At 39.8% G+C, this 13,742-nt stretch overlaps 1 protein-coding gene across 4 annotated transcripts in view; it reads right to left on the bottom strand.

The window, feature by feature from the left end:
* Positions 1 to 3,968: 3,968 nt before the first annotated feature.
* cgnl1 (cingulin-like 1) overlaps positions 3,969 to 13,742 on the bottom strand; it is a 30,765-nt gene continuing 20,991 nt past the window's right edge. For 3 of the 4 annotated variants that reach the window (XM_071488369.1, XM_071488368.1, XM_071488367.1), the window contains 11 exons: positions 13,320 to 13,526; positions 13,107 to 13,211; positions 12,863 to 13,015; positions 12,150 to 12,320; positions 9,620 to 9,781; positions 9,325 to 9,414; positions 6,794 to 6,877; positions 6,433 to 6,557; positions 5,983 to 6,091; positions 5,661 to 5,824; positions 3,969 to 5,538 (listed from right to left, as the gene is read on the bottom strand). In XM_071488369.1, coding sequence (XP_071344470.1) covers positions 5,388 to 5,538; positions 5,661 to 5,824; positions 5,983 to 6,091; positions 6,433 to 6,557; positions 6,794 to 6,877; positions 9,325 to 9,414; positions 9,620 to 9,781; positions 12,150 to 12,320; positions 12,863 to 13,015; positions 13,107 to 13,211; positions 13,320 to 13,526 — 1,521 coding nt within the window. In that variant the 3' untranslated portion in view covers positions 3,969 to 5,387. The remainder of the gene's footprint in view (positions 5,539 to 5,660; positions 5,825 to 5,982; positions 6,092 to 6,432; positions 6,558 to 6,793; positions 6,878 to 9,324; positions 9,415 to 9,619; positions 9,782 to 12,149; positions 12,321 to 12,862; positions 13,016 to 13,106; positions 13,212 to 13,319; positions 13,527 to 13,742) is intronic. The other variant, XM_071488370.1, reaches the window with a different exon arrangement.

The following is a 13,742-nucleotide window of genomic DNA, read 5'->3' as shown; positions in this document are numbered from 1 at the left end:
GACAATTTGATGTTTTTCCATGTCTTTGATTACAGTAAAAGGCTCTGGGAAATTGTGAAGGGTATTTTCTCATTTTCTGATTTTTAGAGACCAAACAATTAATTGATTAATCGAGGAAACAATCAGCAGATAACAATGACAATAATCGTTAGTTGCAGCCCTACATAAAATGAATTAGCTCCACCTCAACCAACTACCACAGGAAAATACTGCTTACACAATAATGTATGAGTACTAACAATCTAATAAGATCAGATATTGTTTTACATTTACAGGGGACATTTGATAGCCTACATGCAATGACACTTGCATACTTTTACTCAAGTTAGATTTTCAATGCAGGACTTATGATTGTACTGGGGTATTTTTACTGTGTGGTAAAGCATCTGAGTATTCTCTCCACCACTGGAAGACAGTGATAATTAATAGTTCATGTTGTCCGGGTAATAATAGCCTATTGTTTGTTGCTGCTTGCAGGTTACAGTACAGGTATTTGATCTTCCCTCCTGTGTGGGGGTAGTTGCCTAAGTGGGACTTTGCTGTTGAAACCAAAAAGAATTGCTGTTGTCTGCTCTGCTGTGGAATTTAGGTTGACCTGTCTTTGCTTGACAGAAAGTTGCCATTGCAGCTGTTAACAGACAAATGTGCTGTCTGTGATAAAATGACACAGCCTCACAGTGCTATACTGTTTTCAGAAATGTGCGGAAAACCTAAAAAAACGCAGATAGAATTTACATGCTTTATTTTTGAAGTTCTATTTTGGTTCTGGTTGTCCGATTGTTACTCTACAAAATCTCTCTGAAAACTCCCTGCAACACAGGCTCTGAACATGTATAGGCACAAGACATTAGTACAACTTTGAAATGAAATATTATTACTGGAGCTGCCATGTAAGAAAGGAACTTTGGACTCTCATAGATGTAAGCTGCTGGACAAGCTTATTTTCTTAGCAATGTGAAGAAAACCTTGTACTGTAACACAACATTACAGACACACACAACTGTTTTTCCAATGCAAGGGCTCAGGGCCAAAACAAAAGGACATTACAATAGTTTTACAGATTGATAACAGCTGATAAATCCCCTGTTGAGTGATCTAAGCAAATTAATGTAAAAGGGGCACACTGGACTTGGGGGTTTCCTAATGTTTCTGTGTAAAACATATCACAAGTGGATTTGGCTTCACGATGGTATTTGAGGGATGGTAGTGTCCAATAATGATATTGATTCATCATATTATATACAATAAATAATTACAGTATATAACACCCTGAAATTAGTGTTTTGGAATAATGAGTACTTTTACTTCTGATACCTAAAGTACATTGTGCCAAAAATACAACTATTTTAAATGCAGGACTTGGACTTGGAGTGGAATATTTTTTGACTTTGACATTTCAACATTTACTTAAATGAAAGATCTGAATACTTCTTCCATTGTTGACAGTGACTCCAAACACAAAACCTGAAAGCAGGTTTGTCCTGCTGTACTGAGGTACTGAGGCATTCATTGCCTGAGGTGTCCACCCCTTGTTTGGTGTTTGGGAGTAATGTTATTAGTATTGCTGAAAACAGACACAATCAAACTTTGTGGGTGTTGGTCCAAGAATGAGGACAAGAATGTGACTAGTAAATCAAGAGGACACTTAAGACCATGGCATATTAAATACAAATATGTCATCCATACAATTTGTAAACCAGCCATAAATCATAATCACATATACAAGTATTATAATGAGCTAGTTATCTTTAAGATGGAGGTATTTGGGAGTGAAAAGGGCTGTTGGTGTGGGAGCCGTCCCCCCTTTATGTCCGTCTGGGTCTGCAGAGGTCTGACAGCTCGACTGGGTAATGACAAAAACCAGCCCCCCACTCCCACATACAAGCCGTTAGCTGTTTACTTCTTCATTTCTACTTCTTGTAGAAAAGTAGTGAAACACAGAAACAGACATGGCTTTCCATTGATAGTGACCACTTTTTTATACACCAATTTACTCAAACACCACAAATCCTCATATTTTTTCTTAGCTCAGTTTACTGGCCAATGAATATTCAGGTATCAAATTTCTATTTTTTTCATCTTCTATCAACTCTTTAAAATATAAAATCTTTACCACAGAGACAAAACTATGAAACTTGGCCTTATTACCATTATTGCAGCTAGGTGGCAGCATGGTACTGTGACATTTTCACACAAAAAAAATCACAAGCTGTTTTCATTTTTTATGTCCGCCTACACTGAGCACCAGAGCTGCAAGACTTGTAAAACTTGTATGTTTTCTTTTTACAGCTGTGAAACAGAGAGCCCTGTGTGAAAAAGAGAAGCTGTTCACAACTTTAAATACTTCCTCACATCAGAAAAGACATTCCCTCCAAGACAACTCTATCTTTCTTTCTCTCTCTCTCTCTCTCTCTCAGCTGTCTACCTCTTTATTTCCCAGCAGTCACTCTGGTTGAAGTCACTCAAGCACATAAAGGAATCCCAAGAATGATCACCTTGTTAAGTATACAAAACTTTTCCCTTAAGCCCTCCAGCCTGCAGCCCCTATTAGTTTACTGCTTGGCTTGACACAGAAGAGAGAGAGATAATACTGTGGCACTTGAAAGGTTGATTTGTCTGTTGCACACAGAATAGCAACAAATGAAGGTCATGCCCTGCCAACAAAAGCCAGCCAGCCAGTGAGAGTAAGAAAGCCTCATCTATTCACCTCCTTTTACTGCGGCGGTCAGCTGTAGATCTGAATGTAAAGAAATGTCCAGATTCTTTGGATGCTGATTAACAGCTTTGATATCAGAGTAAAAACAGTTCTCTACTAAATTTATTACAAACACATTCACTTTTAACTGAGCTGCTTAAGTGAGCTCCTGCTCTACACCAAAGTTTTTGGGCTGAGAGGTGATCAGACCTAAAGACATGATACATGTGCTTCATATGCTCCAGCAGTAAAAATACTGACCCACTGAGCACATTATGAAAGCTAGAGAGCTGCTATTGACACAGCTGCTACAGAGATTTTATGTGAGAATGAATGAAGTCAGTGACACACTGATCAAGTCATCTCTGTCAAAAAAAGCTACTGTACAATATTGAGATAATTGTACTTTTCTTGAATTTTATATACGGAGAGAAATGTTGTTCTTTTTATTCCACATTTTTCTGACTGCTTAATTACTTTGTAGATTGACCTTTTGCACAGTGCCACCAATGCAAAAAATGCATCCTATCAAATAATTTGTGTCTTTTATATTGTCTATTTTTTTCTTGAAAGGTCCCATATTGAAGGAAGTGAGATTCTGTCTTTGTTGATAATAAAGCAGGTCTGGGTGCTATATTAATACTGTGAAAGTATGAAAGTGCTCAGTTAGAGAAATACACACAACCTATATTCAGAAATTGAGCCTTAAAATGAGCCATCAGGACTTTTGCAATGTTATGTTACAACAAAGCAGTCACCACTCTCAGCCATGCCCCAAACCCAATCTTCTGACTGGCTCACTGAGCTTTTGTTGCTAGAGCTTCTCGTGGTATCAAAAGTACAAATAAAACACTAGAAAAGTGTGAAATATTGGAGCTTTAAATTGTGAAAAAAAATCTGCCATAGCGGTGATAACATCAGGCTATTTCGATAATTTTGATAGTTTCATGACTTTTCAATCACTTGTTGTATCACTCGTTCCTAAAAAGCTCTTAAAACAAGCTGATTTCTCTCTGAAACCTTCATTCATGTAAAACTTAAAATGTATTTGAAGTCTCCCTCCATTAAAAAAATGTGTTTTCTTCATTGATGCTTCACCTGGATGTTTCGAGCTTCACAGTGCAGAAAGTGTGTGTGCAGACTTTGACACTAGAAGGCTGTTTCAAGATTCATCTGCTGAAGGGACAACATTTCTCTGTAGTTTCATGTCAGGAGAGGATCTTGAAATCTTAAATGTCAGTTGGCAGGAATTATTCACCAAGCAAAAAGCATGTGCGAGTAACTGGAAGTAACTTTATTTTAGTCTCAGCAGGATTTATGAACATATAAATGTGTACAGAGAGGTAGTGGCTGGAATTTGTTTCAATCCACTCTCCCCCTCGCAGGTGTTGGACTTGGGCGTATGCAGGGCCAACAGAGAGTGCAAATCATCATCATCATCATCATCATCATCATCATAACAGTGTAGCAAAACATTGATTGTCTGTTAATTTCATTTGAAGAAATTCCATCATTTAGTTAAAGGAAAATTTGAGGAGGTCCAAATATGTTCTCTTACAGGACCTGTAAAGACTTATCTACAGAGTGGCACAATTCAAATACACACGAAGGTTAAACAAAAAGACACCATATTCAGTGTTACTGCCCCCATTCAGGACAGAAATCAGAGATGGCAGTTATATCAAAGCGTTTCCAGTATAAAAATGTGTTCAGAGATCAAATGGTTTTGAGATTTGCGGCTTTGTTCAGTGCTCTAACTGTTAAAAAAAAGTCTGATAGTGAATCAGTAATCGTATACAGTTAATTAAGGCATTGTCACATGTAGTAGTATGTAGTTTTTTCCAGTAGATGTAAAGGCAATACTGTGGTGTCACTAATATACAAGTAACCTGTGTAGTAAATTACAAAAAAAATTCTGTTGATAAAAATGAATGGAGCAACAGTATTATTGGTCATCAGTAATATAAAACTGTATAAAAATTGATGTGTACAAAGTCCCTTATTTATTGTTCCCTAAAAACCTCACTGAGCCAGGATTTTGTATATTCAACCATGTATAAATAAAAAAAATTAAAAAAAACATCCTGACGCTTGATATTTTTGGATTTGATCTTCATTCATTTAAAACCAAAAAAAGTAAATATATTTTATTCAACTGAATAGTACAAAAATTTATATTCAGATACTGTGTGTAAATTTAAAATATTTGATAGGCATAAAAAAATTAAGTGTTAATAAATTCATATTGTCCACAAAGGCAGTACTGATTGTGTTGTTTTTACAGTGCATTAAAGAAGCGTTTTCAAGTTTACTAATGCTAGAATAATCACTGACAAGCATGTGTAATCCATTTGTTAACAAAGGAACTGACAATCTTGGACAGGTAAGACTTCATGTGAGAATGTACAGTTACCAAATTAAACAGTATGTACATTTCATTTCTACAGAACAGGAAAAAATCTCAAAAGCTGCTCAAATAATACAGAATGTATCCAGATTTAGCATCCAGGAGAATTAAGTGGATCCAATTATGTGTGAATTTTTACAAACAATATCTCAAATGACCTCACTTAGCTGGAAGTCTGTGAATATTGACACAGATCTTTTAGTGTAATATCTAAAGTTTTTCTCTAGCTGTTTGGTCCAACAGTGATGCATATAAAGCAGCTTCATTCTTGACTTCGGAGCTTGTTTACAAAGTGAACGTGGACAAGATGTTGTCCTGACTTGAGGAGCGCTTGTACCCTGAAGATGAACTGAAGTATGTCTCCCCATCAGTGCTGATGTCGTCATCGTCATCATCATCCAGATTGTTGAGCAGTGGAGCAGAGGTGTTCTTACGCCTGGATGAGACAGAATAATATTATAACTAGGACACTGAGAAAGTCTGTGTGTTATTCTTAAGCCTTTTCTTATTGTAAAGCACTGATCTGACTGCTATGGATGATTAATTACAGATGTTTACCTGATCTCACTTCGCATCGCTTTGAGCTGGCTCTGGAGCTGCTCGTTGGCCTCCTGTTGCTCATCCAGGTCTCTCTGCAGCTTCTTCTTGCTGTGCTCCAGTCGGTCGATCTCCTCCTCAGCCTCATCCATCTGCCTCTTCAGGGCCTTTAGACGCAGATTCAGCTTCAAGAAAGAAACAACATACAGTGTGTTAAAATGGTTGAAGATCAACAATTACTTACACTGTGTGGCTGAAAGACAGATATTTGAATGTAGTTATTTAATTTAATCTTATTTCATTTTAATCCTTAATCTTTGTAGAATGAGTGTGTATTACATACTTGGTCCTTTTGATCCTGCAATGAGTGATGTTCTTCTTCAACTTGCATCATCATTTCTTTAACCTTTCTTTCTAGTCGGCGGTTCACTAGCTGCAGGTTGGCACGTTCTCTGAAACACATTCAGTGCAATGCATCATCATTGACAGACAGAAAGCTTAAAACTATGAGCCGGTTGATAATATAGAGTCTGATGATTAAAGACCCTGTGTAGCTCCATTACCTTGAGATCTGCAAAACTTAAATCCATAATCTAGTTCAGATTTTTACAAATCCATCAATGTTTAAGTATTAAGTCTAACTTTAGCACCTGAAACCTACAGGTCACTACGTGGATGTCAACCCCAACCTATTGAACCTCTTTATTTTTCAGTCAAACCTCTTCCTGGGGTTTTTCTCCTCCATCACCTCATCTGTACTCATCTCTATTCCCAGCTGAAGTCTTCATCTCACCTTTCCTCCCCCTCCAGCCTCTCCTCCAGCTCCTGTATGCGATCCTCCAGCTGGGTGACCAGGCCTTCTTTGTTGGACTTCTGAGAGCCCTCTAGATGAGCCACTCTGCCCTTCAGGTCTTTATTCTATAGAGATTAGAGACAGAAGTAGTGAGGTGCATAACTGGACTAACTGGGGTTTAAAGCATAATCGCATCTGTGTGTATAAAATAAATACATAACATGGATATGATATGAGGATGGATACAATCAAATGAAAATGATGAATAGACATGAGTGAATTAAATGAGTTGGTGCTTTGAACTGAGTTTGTAGAGCAGCACTGTGTGTAGTTGTTTTCCTCCAGACAGGAGAGTGTGTACCTGTCTCTCCAGAGTCATCTTGTCACACTCCAGGTCCTGTCTGCTAGCCCTCTCCTGCAGGAGTTCATTCCTCATCTGCTCCACCTGTCAAGCCGAGTCCAGACACTGTCATTGCTACGCTCCCACACACTCTGATGACAATTATTATCAGGCACTGTCTGAGTCTCACTCCCACCAGGAACCACTGTAGTGCCCCATGAGTCAAAATGCTGAAGAATAGAAGACTTAATGCTGAAAGGGCCCTAGTTAATTGGTGAGCTGGATTTTCTTGTTTGGCTGCATTCCACCTATTGTTGAGATCCTCATGTCAATGCTCAGTGACAGGTGGTTGTAGAATAAAAAAAATCAAACACTGTTTCTATAAAGGATATGTAGCTGTGGGCTTTCAAAATGTATAGAAATATTAGTTTATGTGTAAGGTGTGCATGCTTATACAACTTAAAAGGAATAGTTTGACGTTTTGTTTAATAGTCTTGTTTGCTTTCTTGCTGAGAGTTGAGATCAATACCACTCTCATGTCTGTAGGGAAAATAAGAATAATAAGCTACACCAGCAGCCTGGCTCTGTCCCAAGGTAACAAAAACACCTACCAGCACTAAAGCTCACTAATTAACACTGATTTTGTTACCAGGCTAGCTGCCTCCCCCTGTATGCAGTCTTTATGCTAAGCTATGTGTTTGAGATGAGATATAAGTGTGGTATAGATCTTCTCATGTAACTCTCTACAAGAAAGCAAATCAGTGTATTTCCCAAAATGTCAAATTATTTCTTTAATACTTATCTGGTGTCATCATATATCAACTCACTGCACATTAAATCAACTCAGAGAGGCCTGACTGCATGAGCATGACTGTTTGGTGACAGCCCAGTTCAAAAGAAGAGAGGATGAAAACTAATCGATACAGTGGTGATAGGTCTTTCTTTGTGAGAGGAGCTTAGAATTGGTGATATTTTATGCCAATTAGTGGGTGACAGTGGGCTGCTCTGATGAACGATGGCCCCTATAACTGGTGCACCCAGCACAGTGCTTGAGGGAGCTGAATCAGCAGACTGGAACATAGAGCGAAACTAATCTGCTTTGTGAGAGACGGCAGGAGAGGAGAGGGGAGATTACTCTCATTTAGACAGGAGAGGAGCACCTGGTGCCAGGAGAGACGCAGGTGTTCTTCCTGCTGCCTCTGCTGCAACCCCACCACCCCTCCACTCCATAGCCATTCACCACCCCCGCCTCGCCTCCCCACAGACATTAGAGCACACACACCAGCACATACCCACATGCATGTGTTTGTGCACGCACTCACAAACACACACCACTAGCGCTCAACCTACTCCACTCTGACTGCACAAAGCTCGAGCGTTGCCTTGACAACTGACCTCAGTCTCATGCTGAACCAATGCCACTTTGTCACAATGCCACTCTACTCTCTCTGCCAGAATTTTTTTAAAAGGGAAACCATTTAAGGAGATTTAAAAACTCTACTCAACCACACTAAGCCTCTCTTGATGTCACTAAATTTTGGTCAGAACCTTTGAATCTGTGTCACTTCCAAACAGAGGGGAACCTGTAACCAAGCCAAATATTACAGGCCTGCCTTTGGATCTCATAGTTCTCATCTCATCTCAGTTTTACGCTTAATATAAAGGAGTTGTAAAGGTGCCACGAAACTATGACCACTAAACTATATTTGCTACACAAGACATACACATTAGCATGAAATCAGCAAGGTTGCAATAAAAGAGTGTTATTTCAAAAACTCCAGAACCAACATCCTCCCTCTGATTAGTAAGCACTCTCCCACATACAAACAACAGTCCTAAAAGCACATGTACTTTATCTAAATCTTACTTCACAGCGCCTCCGTCAGCAGCTTTATCACAGAGGAAGGAAAACTGGAGCATTTGCATGCGAGGATATAAAAACTGACTTCAAGTACAAGAGGTGGATTTGTTCTCAAGATGAAGTTACTGAGTATAATTTCCAAGTGAACTCCACAACCTGAAAACTTGAGACATTTGGCAGCTTGCATATTTTGGCTCGGGCAGTGCATTAAGAAGGGTCTTTTGTGACTGATGCATGAAAATTGGATAGACCATGCTGGCAGGCCGCCAATCTGAACGATTATGCAAGATCACCTTACAAAGCAATAACCCACCACTTTATCCAGGCCAGAAGTAAACTGGGAGTGTGGATATTGTATGTAAAGGAACACACACCTCAGAGTGTGCACATGCACCAAAGCACCAATAAAACCCATCAACCTGCACATCAATAATGTGAATTGGCTCTTTCAGGGCTAGTTTTGAGAGGTGAAATTGTTTTGAAGAGGTCACATGCTCCTTTCATTTAGAGATTAGTGGTTGTGGTTATGATGTTAGAGATGGTAGACAAAACAACAGGAGATCTGGATATCATTTACAGATTGAGATGGAAAAGAGACACATCTATGTGAACTACAGAGAACATGGACAGCAGGTCAGTGACACAAGCGAGCGCTGATAATGACAATGTGTTGAGTGTGTGTGTTTTGTACCTGCTCTCTTCCTCGGTCTATCCTGTCCATCAGCTGGTCTCCACTCTGACGCTCTTCATCCAGGTCCAACTCCAGTTGAGCAATCCTGTCCTGCAAAATGAAGCAGTTACATCCATATGGTTAGTAAGTGTTACCATCTAAATATGTTTTCTGTAAGTATTTAGCTGAATAATTCTCCATTACGGTCTACTGACGTGTTCAAGTATCCTAACTGATTGTCATAAGGTCTTTTGGAATTATTTGTCATTTATTATAATATCTGCTAATGACAGAACCAGCTGACATCATTATGTACCTCCAAGAGTTTGATGTGTCGGGACTTGTCTTCTTTAGTGTGGGCGTTTGCCTCAGCCTGCACCTCCAGATCATGAACCTTATGCTCCAGCGTCTTCTCCCGGAGCTCAGCCTCTTCTCGTTCCCTCTGACATTGCCGCAGGTCCTCCTCCCGGCGTGATAACTAAAAAAAATGCATCAGTACACTTCAACACCTGAAAAATTGGTGGAAGATCATTGCTTATTGCAAACACATTTTATTACCATGTATAGATACCTAAACCACATCTTCTTACAGAAAACATTTTATCACAGTTTGATCCCTGAAGATGAGTGAAACTTGTCTAATAGGGGCCCAGTGTCTCATAACAAAGACCCTCAGCATGTTATAAATACTTGCGCAGTAAAGGTGAATTAAACCCTGCCCTCCTGTTGAAAGCCCATTTCACTGTTCACTTTGCTTCTTATCAAGTATTACCATTCTAGAGGTGTCCAACAGTTTAGTCGCTGCTTAGGGAAATTATCATATGGTTCCCCTGAGTGGCTAATGAATTCAGCACAGCTAGTATTTACCTCAGCAGCAGAGCCCCCCCACGCCCAAGAAAAATGCCCCCCACTGCTTAATGCTAAGACAATGAAAATTCATCATCTGCCCTTACTTCTCACCCAGAACGAATATTTGGCCATTAGTGCAGAATTATTATATATTTAATCTTGTAAATACTCAAGTAATATCTAATTTAAGCCATGGAGCTAAAGCTGAGCATACAAAGATTAACTAAGTGTAATGGGATAATCACCCATCCTCCCTCAAGCCCTGGACAGCAATAAGCAAGTTTGGAAATGAATAAATTAATGCGTTAATGATTTAATGAAATCAATCTAGGGAATGAAAATGATTTATCGCTATTTTTATGCTGCCTTCTTGACGAGATCTCTCTTGAAAAAGGCTGGCTAAATAAAGGAAAAGAGGATGCATTCAGCCTACATTTGTTATTTTCATTATGGTCTGCCAAGTTCACATGGGTGGAGACCTACAGAGCATTTAAGAGCAACTGGAAAAGTGGACTCACTACACCCAGTGCAGATCAATCAGTTTCTCAGGAGAGGCAGAGGAGGAGGATGTGAATCCAGCCAGTACAGCTTTCAAAACAATGATATCACAACAATGACATCCTCCTCTTCCTGTGCAGCAGCTGGAAAAATATGCATTAGCATGGATACAGACAGAAAAAAGGAAGAACCTGGATGCTGACCTTGTCCTGACATACACACTTACTACCACCACATGACATGTATTGCTTTAAAATCCGTAAAATTGAGTGGCTGCTGTTATGCATGACAAAGTATGCAACTACTGACCACAGGTTCCAGAAGTTAGTTCCTCTGAGAGAAGAAAATGTCTCTTCTTTTTCCTTGCAAAGAAGCCTCAAGCTTAAAAATCAAGTCATACCTGCCAAAACCTCTATTAAAAAGATACCCAATGGACTTTTTATTATAAACAGAGTTTTGTTTACAAGGTTAGAGTTAGGGTACATGCATGCATCCTTAAAGCCTAACACACATGTTAAATGCATTTCCTATTACATAAAATACTTGCATACCTCCTTTTTTTAATGTTTTGAAATCAACATTGTTAACAGTGACTTGTTTACATTCACTTCATTTATAAGCACATTGGACACATTACCCCCAGCAAACTGTTACCTCCCTGTGCAGCCAGCAGAAATGTGTATCACATCACCCCTGCGCTCATGGTGTCCTTGTGCACATGCTAGTAGAACACAAGACACGATCAATACATGCACCTGCTTATCTAAAGAGTTCAGAAACTCCACAGGGTACCAATAAGTATGGTCTCAGAAATTGGGGGAGTTCTTTTCTGCCTTCACTCGATTCAATTATAAAACAGTTGGTTTGGTCACTGTTAATACAGTCTCAACTGCCCTACCTTGTTAAATAAACATCTGATAGATACATAAAAACAACCTAAGTCATCCCCTTTCTATCATTAATTATCCACATTCATCTATTTCTACTTTCAACAAAAACATTCTTCACATTCCAAAGAACTGAAAAGGATGAATTGATTGAATGGACACAATGCAGGGTGGTCAGAGGTTGTTACATTCCACCATTGTGGTGTTAATATTAAAGATCAGAAAGGGATTCACCACATTTCCCTTTTAATTCTACATTTGATTGTAAACTTTAATTCAAATAAAGAACAGAGACCTTCTGTGACTTGACTCGGCTCACTGACTTCACTTTAATACTATGTTTTGGGTTTGAGAAGACAGCAGGGAGCAGAAATATCTAAGTGATGACATCGCTCTCTGAAAGGAGAGGGTGATGTTAGTGGGAGTGGTCAAACTGGTTGAGTAGGAACAACGGCTCATCAACTGCCGTTCTGCATGGGAGAGCTCAGTTGGCCTGACTAATGATGGCCTTGATTTGACCAGTCTCACCATGAAAGCAGTGTCAGCATTCAAGTATGTGTTTCCTCTATGAGTGCCCATTATGTTAGACGAGGCTGACGTAGCACACTGTACCTCTTCCTGCAGGGTTTTAGTAGTCAGCAGGTACTTGTCCAGCTCCAGTCCTCTCTCCTTCAGAACCCTCTGCAGCTCTGTCAGCTCCCGACGATTCTTCTCTTTATAAATATCAATCTGCTCCTGCAGCTCCCGAGTGGAAGACTGGGACGCCTCCACAATATCATTCATCTAGAGGCACAGTAAGAGAGAGGGAGGAGGCCAAAGAAAGGGAGAGATGTAATATTGACAAGTCTACTGACTTGAAACATACTGAACTGGAATCATTTTGCATCCTTGAATCTTTAATAACAAAAGTTAAATCATTTAATGGCCATAGACAAAATTTGATCCTGATGAGGACTCTATGAGGTCAAAAACGGGTTGGTGTTTACCTAATATGCCCAACTAAATAAACATTTTCTCCTTGCTCTGCCTGTCCCTGAAGAATGTTTTCTCTTTGTGACCATTTTTTTCATCTTTCACAGCACCTGAATGTTCCTTGTAACTGCTTGTGAAACTGAGTGAACACTTGTCCTCTGCCTTGTCTAAAAAAGTTGGAATATGACTCAACTGTTTTAAAAAAACACAATGATTTTAATAAGAGATTCATTAGATCAATCAAAATGAACTGGACATTCAAATTGAGGCATACAATCTGAGATACACTCTACTCTTGACAGTAAGTGTAGTACATTTACATTTGGGAAGTTAATGTACTAAAAAACACTCACCTCTCTCTGAAGTTTCTCCACTGTACGGTCCAGCAACCTCCTCTCATCCTCTATGTCATTCTTCATGTTCTTGAACTGCTCCTTCTGAGTTCTCTCTTCTTGTAACCGTTCCTCCAACTCCTTGTGTTCACAGCTCAGTTTTGTCAAATTCCTCTACAGAAGAACAGAATATTAAAGGCGTCAAACCACGCTTGTGCTAGAAAGCCACATTCCTCTACATGCAGTGCAATGTTGCTCGTCTCACCTGCACATCCTCCAGCCGCAAGGTCAACGCTCGGTTGGCACGTGACATCTCCTCTTCTTGCTCCTTAATTTCCACCAAGGACTCTTCCGATTGCTTCTTCTCTCTCTGTGAAGCAGACATCTAAGACTGTCAGTGTAGAACTAAATCAGCAATGTAATAAAACAAGCTTAAATTGTACTTCTGACTCCCTCTTCATTCATCTTGACCCCTCACCTCCAGTCGGCCAACCCTGTCCCCAAGCCTACTCTCCTGTAGCTTGGCCTCATCTATGATGCGATTGAGTTTGGCGACCTCGTTTTCCAGCTCCTGTGCCCGCCTGCGCAGCCGCTCGGCCTCCTGGGTCAGCCGTCCTGCTTGGCCCTCCACAGCACCTTTGGCTGCCTCCACTTCAGCTTTCTCACGGAAGACTGCTGCGCTGTTCTGCAGATCAGAAAAAGACACAAGGCTTCAGTACAGAGGAAGCAGGAGTCTGTGTAACTCAACAGAAAGTGGAACAATGCTTAATGCTTATACAGCATTTTAGACTCCCTCATGCAACAAAAAGCTACTTGTAGTCCTTAGTTTCCCAACTGAACTTTTCTTTCTATGGCAAAATAGAATGACAATATCCTCTCGTAGGTCACTCAAATTTCATAG

Source organism: Trachinotus anak, unplaced genomic scaffold, assembly GCF_046630095.1.
Source record: "Trachinotus anak isolate AG129_WGS33_773 ecotype Australia unplaced genomic scaffold, CSIRO_AGI_Tana_v1 ptg000011l, whole genome shotgun sequence".
Classification (NCBI taxonomy): domain Eukaryota; kingdom Metazoa; phylum Chordata; class Actinopteri; order Carangiformes; family Carangidae; genus Trachinotus; species Trachinotus anak.
This window is presented reverse-complemented; position numbering and strand designations above follow the sequence as displayed.